Source organism: Dendrobium catenatum, unplaced genomic scaffold (assembly GCF_001605985.2).
Source record: "Dendrobium catenatum unplaced genomic scaffold, ASM160598v2 fragScaff_scaffold_1305, whole genome shotgun sequence".
NCBI lineage: Eukaryota > Viridiplantae > Streptophyta > Magnoliopsida > Asparagales > Orchidaceae > Dendrobium > Dendrobium catenatum.
In genome coordinates, this window is record NW_021319767.1 from 389,048 (window position 1) to 408,044 (window position 18,997).

At 39.2% G+C, this 18,997-nt stretch overlaps 1 protein-coding gene across 1 annotated transcript in view; it reads right to left on the reverse strand.

The window, feature by feature from the left end:
• The window catches only part of LOC110094860 (U-box domain-containing protein 44), a 51,204-nt gene that overhangs the window by 4,357 nt on the left and 27,850 nt on the right, over positions 1–18,997 (reverse strand). The window contains exon 3 of the mRNA XM_020820193.2: positions 10,266–10,620. Within this exon, the coding sequence (XP_020675852.1) occupies positions 10,266–10,620 (355 nt within the window). The remainder of the gene's footprint in view (positions 1–10,265; positions 10,621–18,997) is intronic.

The following is an 18,997-nucleotide window of genomic DNA, read 5'->3' on the forward strand; positions in this document are numbered from 1 at the left end:
ACAGGCCTTCCATCGAAAGAAACTGGTTAGCAACTTCTTATCTCTTTTCCAACTACCGCTTATATAATTCTATCAAATGGAACCAACACCTATATTTGTCTAAATAATAACAAATCATGAATTTGTATACATGAATATTTTATAGAAAATATAGATAACTACTTAAGCTCTCATGGAAATCTCCCCTCTAGTCAGGCTTCGTTTAATTGAACCTCAAGCCAATGTGGAATCTCTCTTATTTATTTAAAACAAAATAAAAAAGAAAACCTTGCAATAACTTTATCAAAATGGTTATGTAAAATTAGGATTTATAATATGACGTAGTTCAACTCAAACTCTATCAAACATTTGTGGGCTCCAAAAATTTGGCCCCGGCCTCCGCCCGCTTTGATTGCTTTTTTATTCGGGGAAGTTTTAATGCATTGAGTTCCGAGGTAAATTTTAGAAAGACAGATGAGTTTGTAGATAAGACACTACCCTGAGATTTCGCCCTCATTTTGCAAGGACTTTATGATCTGAGTTCTAGTTTCCTATAAGCACAAGACCCTATAGTTAATTACCCCTCTCGATAAAGAGGGAGAACTTTCGATTAAGGCTAGTCATCAATCAGATATGCAAAAATACGTGTTATCTGGCATATAGTAGCAGATGGGAATTCATAATGCTTGGAGAATTGGTATTTAAAATTTAAAATTGCACCAACTTGCACTAAAAGCGGATGGTGGGGGAATGGATGGTAGACCCGATCAAGATCCCATGGTTTCATCGTCCCGGGCCATCATGGTCCCTGGTCTACTTAGTTAGAGGAGGTAGTTGACCCAACCTGACAGAAGGATCCTTGTCGGCAGCCATGGGTTGCTTTGACCAATGGGACCTTATAGACCTGGGATGAATGTTTGTCTAAGGGGACAAATTTAAATCCACCTTAGCTAACAGAGGGCTTTGTGCCCTATCAATTATATCCTATTGATTCATATCTCAAGGATTTGATGCCACTAAGGAGTGTATTTGCTCTGGTCATAACTTGTATTTCATGGAGCCATTTGGCGGCAAAACCACTCGGTTCAGAGGGATCTAGGTTGTAACAATTTATCCTGCGGTGCCATTTGGCAGCAAAATCGCCGGTTAGAGGACACATACCACGTCCTTAATGGAAGGAGATTATTTGAGAATGGATCCTAGTGATATTTTCGACTAGGCATTAACTCTATGTGAGCTGAAGTTATATTCGAATTTGTCCACCTCGACAGACTGTTGCGGATGGTGGATGGATTTTGCTTTAAGTATTGATTGTTTGATTTCAAATTTAAACATCTTTGAATTTTTTTGGAATTTTTGGATTTTTGTGGGTATTTGGATGGAGCTTGAAATGCATTTGAAAGTGTTTATGAACCCCTCCGGTTGAGATAAATATTCAACACGGCCATCATCGGGGTGTTTGAGGGCATTTTCTTTTAAAGCTTGAACCTTGTCGACCCTATCAACTTGCCGATAGGGGATCGGGTTTCGTAGACTTTATACCTTTGTTAGTGAATTCTCATTGTTGAAGGCCTAATATGAATGTATTAAAACAAGTATATCGATTGCTATAATCGTATATTTGTTTGATAGTTCGAACCTTGTCGACTCCTATTGATCCGCATAGAAGGATTGGGTTCGAACTTGAGTTCACTTATCAACCCGTGCAGCATCCCTAAACATCACGTGTGTACCAATAACACGCTCGTCAGGGCCCATGCGGGTGTTTGGGGGCATTTTATAGTTATTTATTGAACCTTGTCAACTCCTATCTACCTGCTTAGGAAGATTGGGTTCAGATTTAGTGACCAGCGCAACATCCCTAGACATTACGTGTGTACTAATAACACGCTCGCCGGGGCCCATGTGGGTTATGATTGTACTTACCCCTTTGTGTACCTATGTGTGTATAAATTACGGTGCATGTGCAGGGGCATGGTGTTGTACTGTAGTTATTTTGCCCATTTTGTACAAGTAGGTTGATGTGCACTACTTGTTGCTTTCTGCAGGTGGATGTAGTGCACCAACAAATCTCCCGCTTTTATGGTTTGTTGATGCTTGTATTCATTGTAGTTGTTTCATATTTTCTTGCAGATGCTATATTATGTGTACAACGAGTTTCCTACAATGACTCATATGAGCATACATTTGTCATATTCTTTATGTATTTTGTTGTGGTCTTTTTAGTATTTGCTTGTGGATAGTATATTGGATGCACGAGGGATCTTATATAGTAGCTCGTAGGAGTTCCTATGCTTGCATCTCTTCATTACATTTGTCATAGCTCTCCCCTCATTGCCTGCCAGTGACATATTGAACACAAAATGGGTCTTCTGCTGGAGACTTGCAAAAGCTTACATTTCGCTGTATATTATCCGACTTTGCTCGTAACAGATCAATATACTTGCTTAACATTGAATATATAGAGGTGTCGTAGCATTCATCGCTTTATGTTACGGCAGCTCGTAGATATGCAGATGTCTAGTACATATGGAAGATGTACAATATTTATTCGCCATTACTTGCATGATCCAATGCGCATGTTTGTATGTTAATATTGAATGCAGATCTTCTACCATTATGATAATCATCACATACTGCATTGTGTGTATTTACTTCTGACTTTGTCGTTTGTTATTGAGTTGATATACCCATCTGTACATTGATATTTGGCTTACAGATAAATTGCATTCATTGCATATTCTCCCCATATACATTGACTGATAGGTGGTTATGTTCATTTGCAGACTATATGATGTTGAATGTGAGGAGGTTGTTACATTCATTGCTCATTTATAGTCATCATTTTGACTTCCTTCATTTATAGACAACACACTGTAGTTATGTGTGAAGGACCTGTCGTGAGATGAATTGTTTGTAGATAGGGTACGATCGTAAGCTCCTTGTTTCCACATGCTTGTCAAATTCAATGATCGATACTTGCAATCTTGAGATAATCATACACTCATTAAAATTTGATTCTAAAACTATAGTTCAAGTTTGGATCCACAAGTCCTTTCTTCTTGTTGATAATTACTTGGTCTTCAATTATGAATGACTCATCTTGCACATGTGTTGTAAGGTTTATTGAAATATCATTATGCCTCCACTTGCAACTAGACTACACATGGCTAATCAATGAAAGTCATCATGGTAGTTGAGTACTTGCTGTTCACTTGGATGAACATGATGCATTTAGACTTCGATTTGCTAATTCATCCAAAGCTCAGTTTTGTGTATTCCATTCAATTTCTTTATAGTTCATGCTGTTCAAGTCTCTTGCGATTGGATTCGAGTTCAAGTCATTTGTTATCTTGGTTCAAGTCTCTTGTGAATGTTCAAGTCCCCTTCTTCTTGAAAGTTTAAGTTCTATATTCAGTCCATGCTTGAGTTCAAACTCAGTTCACATTCACTTGAGTCCACTGTGGTTTGTTCAAGTTCACAAATTTGGTGTGTAAATTCAAGTCCATATTCAAAAGTTCACTTTTAATCAATTCGGCTCGAGTTCATAAGTCCCATGTAGTTCACTTGAGCTCGAACTACTCTTTTGTTTTGTTTGCATTCAAGTTGAATTTATTTATTATTAATTGTTTAAGTTTTAATTAAGTCCATTTGATGCTCCAATCAATGTCCAAGTAAAGTTCCATATTGTTCTAGGACATTGTCTTATTTCAGACAAAATTTCGGCAGACTCCCAACGTCTCTACCATTTAGGGGAAAACCAAGAGGCAGCCTTCCCCTCGACGCTACATGAGTGCTTCAGGTAGGTGTCAAAAGACACCGCGGTTGCATTTTTTTATTTTTTTATTTTTTAAATCCCCGCCCGCTATATGAGCATTTAAGGATTCTGAGCACATTTTTAAAAGAGCACAATTTTTCCCCCTCTACACTACATGAGTGTTTGTGGGTACTTATTATTATTATTTTTTATCCCCCTCGCCCAAGTGCCGCGCCGGTTTTCCTCCCTATTACGCTATGTGAGCCCGTAGGGAGTTGCCGGCTCGTCGCTAGCATTGAAGAATGATTTTTAAGCCATCGCAAGTACCAGCCTGGTTTCTCTCCCTACTACGCTACGTGAGCGTGCAAACCCACGAGAGAAAGATTTTTTTATAATAATAATAATATTATTATTATTATTCATAATAATATTACTAATGATAGTATTATTATTATTTATAATAATATTATTAAAATAATATAAAGTATATTATTCTCTCTCTCTCTCTCTCTCTCTCTCTCTCTGGCCGAAGGGATCAGATGATTAGGGCTCAAAAGCTTGCGGTATGGGGGGAGGAAGAAGAGAGCAACGACAAGAGGGGATTGGACAGAAGAGCTTGGGTATCTCGCAGGAACCGAACACCTCCATTTTTTGTTGCATTTAGATGGCCGGATTGGAGCATGAAAGCAGACTGGATTTGCGGGTTTTGAGAAGGAATCGCGGAGAGGAGACTGTTTCGGCGTCGATCTGTACGAGGTAAGCGGGATTTCCTGCAGGTTTTACCGGATCTCCTCGATAGATACATGGTATGCGGGATTTTTTTTTTGTACAGAGGTCAACAAAATTATTGAAAAAGATATTAAATAGACTTTGAAGAAGAAATTATCTTTAGAAGAGAAAAAATGAACGGTACCATTAAGTTTAGTATTAACTTGGGTTGGTTTTGAAAAATGAGAAAGGATATTAGGGCATAGCATGTGGTGGTAATTTGATAGACTGGTCCTGGAGGGACCAGCCCAGGTGGCCCAAAATAAGGGACCAGCCCAGCTGGCCCAAAATAAGGGCCAGCCCGCCTGCTATTTCCATTTTCCACCCAGGTGGGGCCAACGGCTTAAGGAGAGAGAGAGAGAGAGAGAGAGAGAGAGAGAGAGAGAGAGAGAGGAGAATTAGGAGGGAATTTTGAAATTAGAAGGGTTGCTTAGTCTTTTGGGAGTCTAATTTGTGTTGTAGTAGGGCTAAATTAGGGTTAGGGCTATCTAGAGTTTTTGAGGTGCTTTAGTGTTCTTGGGCTCTAGAAATGTTTAGAGATTTGGGAGAGATTGATCCTCATCTCAAATTAAGGATCAATTGTACTTGTTATTTTTTTTATCTACTATTCAATCAAGAAAGTTTTTTCTTATTTTTTCCTCTATTAAATCCTCAAAATTTGCTCGGCAAGATTGCTGAAATTTTGATGTTAGCAATCATTTTTTTGTCTACTACTATTTCCTCTCAAGTTTGCATCATATCCACTTTCCAGGGCTGTTTGGGCTGATTCCTGCAGCAATTTTTCTTGTCTGAACAATTATTTTTGCTATTTTTTTGGCGTGTAAATATGAATTTTTGAGTTTAACAAAGATCTGGTGATCAAAGGCGACCAAGAAGGTGGATGTATTAGAAGAATGTCTTGAGGAGGAGATGAGCCAACTCAAAGAAACCGTAGAGGATTGAATTTCTTCCATGGAAGAACAATTCTCTGACCTATGTGACAAAGTGAAGAAATTGTTGGATCTCTAAAACCAAATGGCAACATCAGAGGCGAGAGGACCTGAAGAGAAAAATATGAATTTTGAAATTCATAGGAATGAAAATGATGTGGAGAAACCCTTCCAGAGGGTGGAGAGAGGTGGAAGGTATGGAGAGAGGGGTAAACGTGTAGGGCATGAGCAAAGCGTTGCTTATTAGGAAAGAAGGGAGGGAAATTATGACCGGAGAGGTGCTGATTTTGAAGGAGGTAAAATTCTAAGAAGGGCTTGGGTGTGAACGTGGAAGGGAGGATCAGGACACTTGGGGGGGACCACCCACTTGGGGAAGGGGAAAGAGACTATGGAGGAATTAGGGGAAATGGAGAGGATCCGAAGTCAGGAAGCAAAAGATGTCCATCTTTGAGGGGGAGGGTGCACAAGGGTGGATTTACAAGGTAGAGAGATATTTTACCGTCAATGGGTTAACAGAGGAGGAGAAACTGACGAAAGCTAGCCTATGTTTGGAAAGAAAAGCATATGCTTGATACCAATGGAAAGACACAAAGCAACCCAAACAAAGTTGGAGGGAGTTCAAAAAGTGCTCATTGGAACGTTTCCAAACTAGCAGGGGAGAGGACTTCTATGAGCAATCATTCACCCTAGTAAATGAAGACTCAATAACATAATACAACAAGAGATTTGAGTACCTAGTGGGTCGATTGAATCGGCTATCTGGGAATGTTCTGGGGGGTAATTTCACGAAGGGGCACAAATCAAAGATCTGAGCAGCAGTGAGAGTCATAAGGCCTCGAGATTAAGGAGAGGCTATGGAGCTAGCTAAACTGATGGATGATCATAAGTACTAGGAGAGTGGGGCTATAGACGATAGTTCAGGTGGTTCATACAGGATGACCACTACTTTCTTAGCACTAAAGGGGCCTATACCAAGCAACCTTCGTGAGATTCAGAGGGAGAAGTCTATAGGAGGAAAAAGTGGGGGAAATTTCAAAAAGCTGACTGAGAGGGAGGTGCAGGAAAAGAGGGCAAAGGAATTATGCTTCCGATGTAATGAGAAGTATACTCTGGGGCATAGGTTCAAAGACTAAACTCTTTAGGTTATCATCATCTGTGATGGGGAGGAAGCTAAGGAGGAAAGTAGGAGTGAGACCGGAGTAGAGGAGGAGGATAAGTTGCATCTGGACATGGCGGAGATCTCTCTGAACTCAATGGTAGGATTCACTCCAAGTAATACCATGAAGGTGAAGGGTAAATAGCAAACCGAGAGGTAGTAGTGTTGATTGATAGTAAGGCTACCCACAATTTCATCTCCAACCAGATCATGGACTATTTAGGGGTGACTTTGGTGAATACAGGGAGCTATGGAGTGATGATGGGGATGGGGAAGGTGGAGACGACAAGAGCATCTGTAGGGGAGTAGTGTTAACTATACAGAGGATTTAGGTGAGGGAGGCTGTTATCTCATTGGAGTTAGGCAGCACTGATGCATCCTGAGAATGAAGTGGCTGCAAACCTTGGGGAATACCAAGGTTAACTCGGGAGCACTGACCATGGAGCTTGTGGTGGAGGCCAGAAGAGTAGTGATCAGGTGAAATGCAGGGTTATCCAAAGCTATGGTGTCCCTCAAAACCATGGTGAGGAGCATACAAGAGGTGAGGGAGGTTTCCTGGTGGAGCTACAAAGATTAGAGAGGATCAGATTTGAGGAAGGTAGAGACATTCCTCATTAACTACAGTCACTGATACAGCAATTCAGTGAGGTTTTTCAGCCACCTCAAGGAATTCCACCACCAAGCGAGCAGGAGCATGCCATCACGTTGAGGGAGGGGTTGACACCCATCAGTTTCAGGCTATACCATTACCCTCAATTTCAGAATGATAAAATTGAGAAATTAATAAGATAAATATTGGAGGCAGGAATTATCAAGCCTAGTGTGAGTTCTTTTTCTAGTCCAATCTTAGTGGTTAAGAAAAAGGACGGGAGTTGGAAGTTTTGCGTGGACTATAGGGCTTTGAATAAGAAAACTACGCAAAAATTTCCTATCCCATTGATAGATGAGCTATTGGATGAGTTGAGTGGGGAAGTTATCTTCACCAAGATAGATCTAAAGTCTGGATACCATCGGATCCGCATGAAAAGAGAGGACGCTAAAGACTACTTTGAGAACACATGAGGGATATTATGAGTTCTTGGTGATGTCTTTTAGCCTCACTAATTCCCCAGCTACATTCCAGTCCCTAATGAATAGGGTGTTCCATCCCTATCTAAGGATATTTGTGTTTTTTTTCTTTGATGATATCCTAGCGTACAACAGATCAGGTGAGAAATACTGGGAGCATTTAAGGACGATCCTAGAGGTGTTACAGGAGTAGCAGCTAAGGAAAAATTTGAAGAAATATTGCTTTGCACAAGCAAGTATGGAGTACTTGGGACATGTAGTATTTCAGAAGGGTGTGGTCACAAATCAAGCTAAAATCAAGGCAATGCTGAGAGGCCACTACCAAAGAATTTGAGGGAGCTGAGGAGATTTATAGGGCTGATAGGATTTTATAGGAGATTCATGAGGGGATATAACACCATTGTTTGGCCACTGACAGAACAATTGAAGGATAACTTCTTGGGGAGAGAGGTGGCCACTGAAGCGTTTGAAAGGTTGAAGAAGGTCATGGTCACCATACCAGTCCTAGACCTACCAAATTTCAGTTAGGTTTTTGTAGTGGAGACAGACATATAAAGGTATGGATTGGGAGAAATACTTATGCAAAGCCACCAACGCATTTCTTACTTCAGCTAGTTGTTAGCAGCTAGAGCTAGGCTGAAGTCAATCTATGAAAGTGAGTTGATGGCCATTATGCTAGCCATCCAAAAGTGCCAACCTTACTTGTTGGGTCAAAATTTCATTGTCAGGATGAACTAGCAGAGCCAAAAGTACTTTTTGGAACAAATGATGGTGACAGAGGAGCACTAAAGGTGGTTGTCAAAGTTATTAGTATATGACTTTGAAATTCAGTGTAGGCCTGGGATAGAGAACAAGATAGCAGATGTTGTGTCCAGATGTATGGGGGAGCACTAGCAGATGGCAGTATCGATACTGCTAATGTTAGATTTTGGGGGCGTTATGGAGGAAGTGCATGGGATAAGGAGTTGGGGAGGATTATGGCAGATTTATTGAAGGATAGGAATAGATATCCTGGCTATTCTCTAGGAGGGGAAAGGCTACTGTACCAGGGGAGATATGTGATGTCTAAGACATCAATTCATATTCCACACCTACTGCAGGAGTTCCATAGCAGTGCAGTTAGGGGTCACTTGGGAGTATAGAACTGGTTCCGCCTCCCAGATGACCACATTCAAGATGTTGTACGAATGACACTCACCTCACTTAGTGCATTTTGGGCAGAATAACACTCCAGTTTCTTCAATAGAAGAATACTTGGAGGAGAGGGACAGGGTGTGGTGTTGAAAGAATTGAAAATGCATCTATTGAGAGCTTAGCATATTATGAAGAAACGGGTGGATGGGCATAGGAAGGACATTAAGTTTGTAGTTAGGGATATGGTGTTCTTGGAGCTTCGATCTTACAGACAGAAGAAGGTAGCTAATAGGAGGAACAAGAAGCTAGCTCTGCAATATTTTGGCCCTTATGAGATATCAGAGAAGATTAGAGCAGTAGCTTATCATTGATGTTACCTCCCATCGCAACCATACATCCAGTGTTTCACTTATCTCGGTTGAGAAAAGCTATTGAGGATTACAAAGTTTGTTCAGAGTTGCTGGCCAAGCTGACTGAGGAATTGGAAGTGGCTCTAGAACCATTAGAGCTACAGGAGGTATGCCAAGGAGGAGGAGGGATCAAAGAAGTGTTGATTAAATGGAGGGATCTTCCTGATTATGATGCTACATGGGAGTCGTATGAGAGGATGCAACATCAGTTCCCCCTCTATTCACTTTAAGGACAAGGTGATTCTTCGGGAGTGGGGAATTGATAGACCGGTCCAGGAGGGACCAGTCTAGCCGGCCTAAAACAAGAGTCGGCCCCTTCTATACAGCAGGCGAAAGCCTGCTGTTTTCGCCTAGGTGGGGCACATAGCTTAAGTGGAGAGAGATAGAGAGTGATTAAGAGGAAATTTTAAATTTAGAATGGTTATTTAGTCTTTTGAGAGTTCAATTTGTGTGCTTTATGTAGTAGGGTTGGTTTAGGGTTAGGATTATCTTGAGTTTTCAATGTTTTTGTGGTGCTTGGTATTCTTGGGCTCTAATGGAGTCTGGAAATTTGGGAGAAATAGATCCTCCTCTCAAATTGAGAATCAATTGTACATTGTTATTTTCTTTCATCTACTATTCAATCAATAGTGGTTTTTTTTTGTTTTTCCTCCATGAAATCCTCAAAACCTGCTTGGCGATATTACTAAAATTCTTATTTCAGCAATTATTTTTCTGTTTCTACAACTATTTCCTATCACATTAATAAATTGTTTTCATATGAACGTGTACATTCTTGATCAATTAATTGCATCATAATCTACATTATATTTTATAAATGGGATAGAAATCCTAGTCCATTGACTTTCCTAGAACAAATTTGATATCAAGTTTTAAGGTTCTATCACAAAATCCTCTACAAGGATAAAAATCAAAGTCACTGTAGAATGAAATCTTAATAGACATAAAGCAACAATAAACTGAGTAAAACATAGACTAAGCCAATATATGTATGATAATAGACAATTTCAATAACAGAGGACAAATAAACTGAAGAAAAGAAAAGCAAAAGAGCTCATACTAACCATCACGTAATCGTCGGACAAGTGGTTTGTACCAATGGTAAGAAGCTACATCTAAAATTGTAGCATCATCATCGCAACACAGCTGTAACAAGATAGCTTCCATCTTCTTAGCTGATTCTGAAAATTGATTGTCCAGGATGATCAATACAAGAAAAGCAATTGTACCACGCAGTTGTTTTAGTTTTCTACAAAAATCTGGGTTCCATCGACAATCCTCTTGTTGTATGGCCTGGCCCCACCTATCATTTTCTTGCAAGAGCTCAAAGAGCAGATTCGCTGCAGATGTGCACACATTATAATCAAGCCTCACACATGCTATGATGTGGTTAAATATTCCAGCTTCTACTGCTTTATCCTGTAAAATAAATTGAGTATTATCATGGAATAATTGTAAAAGAATATGATTGTCAATGATTAGGAAAACATTCATTGTTACTTAATCCATGAAGAAAAAATTTCAGCCTCTCAGACCGGCTTAGATTAACATGAATGCAGCATATGCAAATTCAATGCTAACGAGCATCAAGTGGGATGAGCAACAAATTCAAATAATGCCTACATTTAAACTCATGCCGTAGCTCAACCATTTCAGGTCTACATTATGAATCCTCCAGTCAATTGAATATGAATATCATAGAAGATTTAGCTCGAACTTGAATTAGTCTTATTGCACAACTCCTACAAAATATTATTTTTGGTATACTTTTTTTTCCAATACTTTCACATCGGTTATCAGTATTAATCTTATGATGCATTTTACTTTTAATGCAGTACCTAAATTAAGAAGCCAATTTAAATTTTAAATACCTCAAGAACATAAGCCTAATCCAAAAAAAAAAGACTTAACAACACGGCTACAACCTGCAGCCAAACCTGACTAACATCTGCATGACCGCAAAAACATCAAGACAGCTGATGAATAGTCTGTCATATTTATATAGTAGGATGATTTTGGATTATTTTTTCCGAAGTGTTTTACCAAGGAGATGATGAATTTATTCACTTATTGTATACCATAGAGCCATATTTCATACATACATATGCCTTAGGGGAGCTAGGGTTCGAAGTTGTTAATGGTTCCAGGTAGGGGGTCTAAGCTGTTGGAGGTTTGAAGCTTATGGGTGTTTTCGTTGGGGTTTCGACGCAATGCAACTCGGTTCTTAGATTTTGATTTCGCATAATTTTTGTTATTCCGAATATAGCCTTCCGCCATGCTTCAGTCATCCCACATTTACTTATTTTTTTCTATTGATTTTTAACAGTGGGACCAAAATGATCCCATTTTAAATAGTTGAGGAACCAAAATGATCCTTTAACTTAGTTAAGAACCATTTTGGTCCTTCCTAAATAGTCAAGGGATCATTTTGGTCCTTTTCTCAAAAGTTATGCCTTCATAAAAATTACCAGCAAAAATTATATTAATAAAGAAAACAACAAATACTACTAAAAAAAGCAACAATTCAAGTAGTAGCACAACACTAAATTTCAATGGCAATTTGAGATTCATGCTCTTTCACTTTAGAGTTAGAAATATGAAAATAACCAAGATCTAGTTTGATACTATAACATCCTATAATTTTAATTAAAAAAGATTGATCAGCACAGTTGAACTAACTAGGCTCCCCATCACTTAGATAAGGAGGTGGATACTTCTAGATAAGAGAGAGAAATAAACAAGAGCAAGAGAGCTAGAAAGAGAAAGAGGGAGAATACATACATGATATCACTATGAAGTAATTGAATTTATTAATTAAATATTTCTGTTGGTTTGTAAACATTCCAAGAGGCAGTACTTAAACTCCCTCTAGGTCCTTAATGGTCGTCATTTATCCCTCCATTGGTACCATGCTAAAGCTTTCCCTTCCAAGCACATCTCGGCTGCCATCAATCTCTCCCCATCCATCAACCTGTTGACGGTAAAGTACCTTTCCAGCTTTTAGATCCATCCATGGGCATCCTCTCCCTCAAAAATAGGCATCTTCAGCTTCCCCACCCTCAGATCACCTCCGTTCCCTCTGTTCCCTTCGTAACTTTCCCATCCCCAAGGGGGTGGTTTCCCCCAAATGCCCCAATCATCTCTTCTACGTTCATACCCCAACCTTTCATCAAATTCTCACATTCTCCACTCAAATTCAGCACCCCTTAGATCATAGCAAACCCCTCCCCTTTCAAATTCAGCCCCCATTTGATCATAAATACTCATTTCCCTTTCCAATCTCATCCCTCTCCTCTCCAAATCAGCACATCTTCGTTCTTGCCCTATCTCCTCACGCCTCTCCTCATACCCTCTGCCCAGCTCCTCCCTAAGAATAAACTCTATGTGAGGTATTCTCTCTTCTCCCTTTCGATACACCACCTCCTGAACTCCCATTTGCCTAATTGGCTTAGGGTTTTTCCCATCTCCCTAGCTGTCGGCGCCTTCCTTCCCCTTCAACGGTGATATTTTGGTTTGGCCATCAAGCACTTTCTTCAACATCTCCAGTATGGAAAATTTTGAATCGAACTTATCATGGATGGCTGAAACATTGTTTTTAAAATCTGAAGATATAAGTTTGGAGATCTGAAATTTCAAATTTCATTTGTCCAATATCCACTTTGAGGCGTTCCTCCAACGCATCCATTTTTTTGCCACCATTGATGCCCGAATTTTTGTAGAAATAAAAATCTAGACTTCGACTTTCAAAAACAGCAACTTTCTTCTTCGAAATCCTAAGAGCATACATTGAAATTTACCAAAACAACCCACAAAAGGTCCCAAAAACAGTTCTAATACCAATTTGATAGAAACACTAGTAGATCTCAAGTATTTCCTATCAATCTTCGGAAAACAGCGAGAGTTCTCCATAAAGATCCACACAAAACCATGAAAACAATCGATAATTTGTATTATTGGATAAAAGAAAACGGAAAATACCAAGATACAATTGATCCTCTATTAGAGAGGAGGATTTATCTCTCCCAAATCTCTAGACATCGCTAGAGCCCAAGAAAAATCTAAGAGATCTCAAATTTTCAACCAAATTCAAGATGCCCTAACCCTAGGAAAATGAATTATTTAATGCATACAATTCAAAAGGAAATCTATAAGCAGCCCGACTTTGAAATTTCCTCCCAACTCCCTTAAAAAAACTTCCTAAACAGCTCTGTGAAGATCTGGTGGTTGGATCCTGCGTACAGGAGGCGAAGACTTCCACCATTGTTCGCATAAGCCAGTTCCGTCGGACCAGCGAGACCGGTCTAACAAATACACAATAGGGTATTGATAGTTTATCTTGTTTGTTGCCTGATACTTACATGGCATCTAATGTATATATAATCAAGTTAGTTTACTTTATAAATATGATTTTCAATATTCTACAAAAATTGTGTGTATTCATGTATCATCCATTGAATACATTTTTCATCTCTAAAGATGGTACGTTCTCATTTTCTATGGCATTCATTCATTGAAAGCTCACAGTACAATCCTCTTAGATTTCAGCCTAGAAAGATTAAATCCATTTGGCAAGGTGCCTTAAAACGACTTGATAATAAACCAAAACCAGTTGGCCATGCGGTTGATTGCTTTTCACTACTCAACATTATGAAAAAAATTTGACCGAACACTTCAAATGACGAAATATTTTGCTCAAAGAATTTGGTTGGCACAGTTCCAGATAAACAAATTTCGGTGAAGCTAAAGGATTACATGGCTAATTTAAGGGTTCATGTCCTTCTCTACCCCAGAGGTGACTTCACACTCAAGTTTGTTTTTCCAACACATTTTCATCATTATAATGATTTTGTTAAGGAATAATTGTTGGCATATGCACGTAATCCACAAGTTAATTGAATTAAACCCAAATAAAACAAATATAGCATAAATATAATAAAATTGTGAATAAAGGCATTCAATCATCATCCATCTTATAGAATAGATCATTTTTATGCATCTAGAACACTAAAATAGTTCAAGAATGCCCCAACACTGCATAGATTGTTGTGCGGGAAGAGAAAACACATCCACTGTGTGTGAGGAGAGTATTTATAGGAGGGTTTAGGCACTTCGTTTTTTTAATTAACAATAAGAAGAAGAATAATATGTTAAATATTTAATAAAAATGATAAAATCAACAAAAAAGTGTATTTAAATATATAAGTAATAATAATATAATAATCTATAAAAAATAATATTAATATCATTATTAATTTTCTATTATTATTGAAAAGAGAGATAAAATTATATATATAGTATTAAGGTGAGTTGATTCCTCTCAGATTCCTCTTAAATCAAGGTGCTAAAGAGCCCTCACACGTGATCTGTTAAGGGTGTCATTCTCGCTCACCACGTGAGGAAAGAAGGGGGGAAATTTTTTTTAAAAAGTACTACAAGACTGCACTTCATCTCTAGGCAATCATCTTTCCTCTGTCTCCAGCCCCCTCACCTCCCTCTCTTCACTAATGCCTCCCAAGAAAAGGGTAGACCCACCCCCACCCACTCACCCATCTATCTCTCTGACACAGACACTCTCTCTCCCCTCTCAATTCATGAGTAAGTTCTCAACCTAGTGCAACATACGAAATGCCTCCAACTTACTTGACTTTAAAAAGGATCACTGGGGAAGACACCAAGTGAGCAACATTAAAGAACATAGAAGATGGAATGAAGTATGATTTAAAAAAGGACCAAACAAATTCAATCAAAATGATGAAGGTGAAGAGAAAGAAACTCCTTTTAGAACTAAAGAACTCTAGAGAATGTCCCATCCATAGGCATTATTAATGCATCGTCAGCTTGTCATATGAATAAAACAAAGATCCATTGCCTTAAGGATGACATAAATAAACATGAATGGTGGATGAAATAAATAGCTGGCTTGCAAATAAAAAAAAAAAGCAAAAGATATTCAAAATGCTGCAAGGTTGTTGAAGGAAAAAGTAGAAAAAAGAAGCATGTAATCATCAACAAGAGTGCTGTGAGTAAGGAGACCATCTGAGATGTCATGTAGGTACAAAAGTCGAAGTAAGCCCTGTGATTTGGACAAAAATGAGTGAGGAAAACATTAAAGGAATGATGTAGAGAGGGAAGCAATACAACAGAGTGTAAAATGTCTTTCTTAGAGAAAGTATGATAACATGTGGACAGATCGGAAAAATGAGATCATAGGGATATGACTGAGGATAAAAACTGGAGTGTGGCACAAATCAACTGATGAGGACATCGAAGATCAACGGCTACGATCGTGTCTATTTATTTTCATGTATTTTATTTGTTATCAGTACTTTTCCATTTCTACCCTCACTTGAGGGCTTTGTTTTATGTTTGCTCTAGGGGCAATTGTGTCTTTTTTATTTTCCTTCATGTATTAGGCTATTTAAGCCCTCCTCTTCCTCTTGGAAAGGGATGATGATTATTGTTAATGAAAATTTTGGTTTTGAATCTCTTTGTGAGTTCTAGAGTTCTCTTTGTGAGTTCTCAAGTGAGGAAAGCCTAGGAGAGGCTCAAAGCAATACCCAACAGCCCCTTGATGGAGCTCTTGGTTTTCTACCCAATAACTTTTCTTCTTCTCTCCATTTCCTTAGTTCTCTTCGTGAGTTCTTAAGGGGAATTTTGTGGATTTCTGTGTGAATTCCGGCATTTTTACAATCTCCCTTTGAGATCTCGAAGAAGAGGTGCGTGAGGTTAGAAAATTCCGAATTTTCTCCACAATTTTCATCCTGCTTCCAGGCTCTGGAATCCCCTCCCCACTTCCTGCTTGCCGCCGGCTCTGTTGGTCCGGCCGCCGGCTCTGTTGGTCCGGCCAGAAAATTGGCCGTCGGTCAATTGCTCCCTCCCGTTATTAATCCCTCAGCCGACCCTCACTCCCCTCCCCCAGCAACCAGCCGTGGCCCCTAGCCCGCCGCCCAGCACCTACCTTGCCGTCGGCTCCCCTCCTTGGACCCAAGTATGTTTGAATTTCAAATCCATATTTAATTCAATTTCCTAATTTGTCTTCATCTATTTATGATAGACATTTAAGGGGATTAATGCTCCTTTTGAAATTCAAATTCTATTCCATCTTAATAAATCAATTTTGAGAGTTACTTAAGAAATAATCAAATCTGAAATTATAATTTCAGATTTGATTGGGAATTAATTACTCAAACGTGGGCCCCACCTTTGAAATTCCAAGCCTCTCTCTCCTTGCTCTATGGCCAGCCACCATTACCCATTAAGTCTCTCTGCAATTACATTAATTGCCTCCCATCAATTCCCCTAATTCCTCACTAAACCGCCACCCCCTTTCCTTTGGAAATTAATTTGATTTTCAAATTAGGTTCCCCTCTCCACGTCTCCTCACTAGAGCTCAATTTCAGAAATCTGAAATTGTGTTTCTCCTGAAGCTTTTCTCTCCTACCCGAGCTCCCTTCTGGACTTGATTTGTTTTCTCCAACTAAGTCCCTCTTTCAACGTCAGCAAGCTGACATTGTTTCAGATTTGAAATCAATCACCCTTCTTCCTCCACGGGTTACTCTTCCAAACCCTTCCCGAGACTGCTGAAAATAAAGCCTCCTGGAGTTATGTTGCTGTCCAGAAGAATCCTAAAAGCTGTTACAGATTTTCTGTCATTTCTACCTGCTGTCCACTGCTTGGGAAAGTTCCAGATTGCTGTCCTCTGTCCAAGAATGCCCAAATCAGCAACAAAGTTATCCCGGGAGACCACGTGGCTGCTGTCCTGAATTTCTGCACCACTTCCCGGGTGTTCCTTAATGCGAGGAGGTTCGGGGTTGCTGCCCACTTCATTCCCAACTACAAATAGCTTTGCCGGAGCGCGTATCTCTCTTGTCTTTGGGTAAATTTGACACCCGACTCTCTATCTTCATAGTTGCATCCTTGAATGTGAATTTATTATCTTCATGAAGGTCGTATTAATGCTTCTCCGCTAAAGCTTAGTATTTAGAAGAGTTGTGTGAGGGACCTTTCATAGACTAATCTTATTGTTAGTATTGGAATCTATTGTTGGAACTATCCATGTATGCAATGTTGGATTAATCAGGCTATCTTTTTGAACTCAACTTCTATTCATGTGAATTAACCTAAGCTGAGTACCACTTAATATTTATCTTATCGTTCAGTTCCGCATAAGATCTTGCTTATTATTACCTCTAAATCTAAGCGTGCAAATTTCTTTAAGCAAATCACTTTCGCATGGATATGTTTCACATCATCAACAGCCGGGATGGAGGTGCAATGCAGCAATGAGGCAAAGGGAATTGTGCATGTAGTCATACAGAAGATATAGAAAGCAACTAGGGGACTATCATGCAAACCTTGAGGCATTGCAGTGCAAATGATGAGTGTCACATAACAGATTAGCAGTATGGGACTGGTGCATAATGCATTAGCGCAGAGCCGCAAGTTGGGTCGCTTTGAAGGAGTAAAACAGTGCCTACGAGAGAAGGTGACTGAAAAGAAGGGTTACAAAGGTGTTGTGATCGAGATAGGCGTAAAATGATCTCATGGAGCAATTAGATGAAATATTGAAATACAATGTCATTCATAAAAGGTGAAGATGGAATTAGTGTCACCAAGAAAATTTTAAAGATGAGAAAAACAAGATCAACAGAGATTGCTCATGAAAACTCATGGAAGAAAAACCAATGATCAAGAAATGATTAAAAGAAACTAAGCTCTGGTATTATGTTAGAGAAAGAGAGAGAGAGAGAGAGAGAGAGAGAGAGAGAAGGAGAATATTTATCTATTTTGAATTGTATGCTTGGAACAAGCAAGTAAGCGCCTGAGCAAACAAAAAAGACAAAATACTCCCAATAATAAGAAAATATCAAAACAATAAATGATAAATATTCTTCCTAAATATGATTTTGCACATGTCATAATATTATATTGTAATGACCTATCATACAAGCATATAGATGTTGTGGGCTCCGAAAATTCGACCTCGGCCTCCACTCTCTTTTCTTATTCGGCGAGGGAGTTTTAACGAAGTGAGAGGCATCCAGTTGGCACGCGATTTGGGCAGATTTTTCGGGAAGAGATGCGCGGCGCCGACTGTACAGTATTTCAGCGGGATTTATGCATGGATTCGTGGGATCTAGCAGAGGTAGGTTTTTCTTAGGCTTTTTTTATTTTGTTTTATCTTTGGCTTCTTTAACAGAGATCAACAAATGCCCCCCAACAAATGTGGTACGCTTCTAGAGCGAATCACGTTTGTTGTAAGCTGTTTGACCCTGTGGATCTCTAGATATTTATTCTAGATGTCACACTAGGGATTTCATTTAGTGGATCTCCAAAAATTTCACTTGGATGTCACACTAAGATTTTCTTTCTCCATAGATCTCTTGGATATATCAATAGATGGTCGAGATATTAATTTCTTTTGCCCTTTGCTTTGTGATGCGGACAATGATGGAGAATTTTTTTTATTTGTCTTTATTGATTTGTCAGGTGATTTTTGTACCTTCGGCCCTATGCTTCTAGCTTTGGCGGGCTTGATGAAGGAGTAGATGCCAATGACCTAAACTTTGAGGTTTGTATTAGGTCGATGGCGAAAAGTCATCGGTCCAGAGCTTTGTGCATAACGGACTTGTTGATGACAGAATCCTCTTAGTTCAGCCTTAGGCTTTTCATGAACTTTGGGATAATTTTCTTCGGTCCTTTGCTTTGTGCTTTGGCGGACTTGTTGAAGAAAAATTCCTTCGATCCTCGCTTTGTGCTTTACGGATTTGTTGAAGGATTTGCAGATTTTGGATTT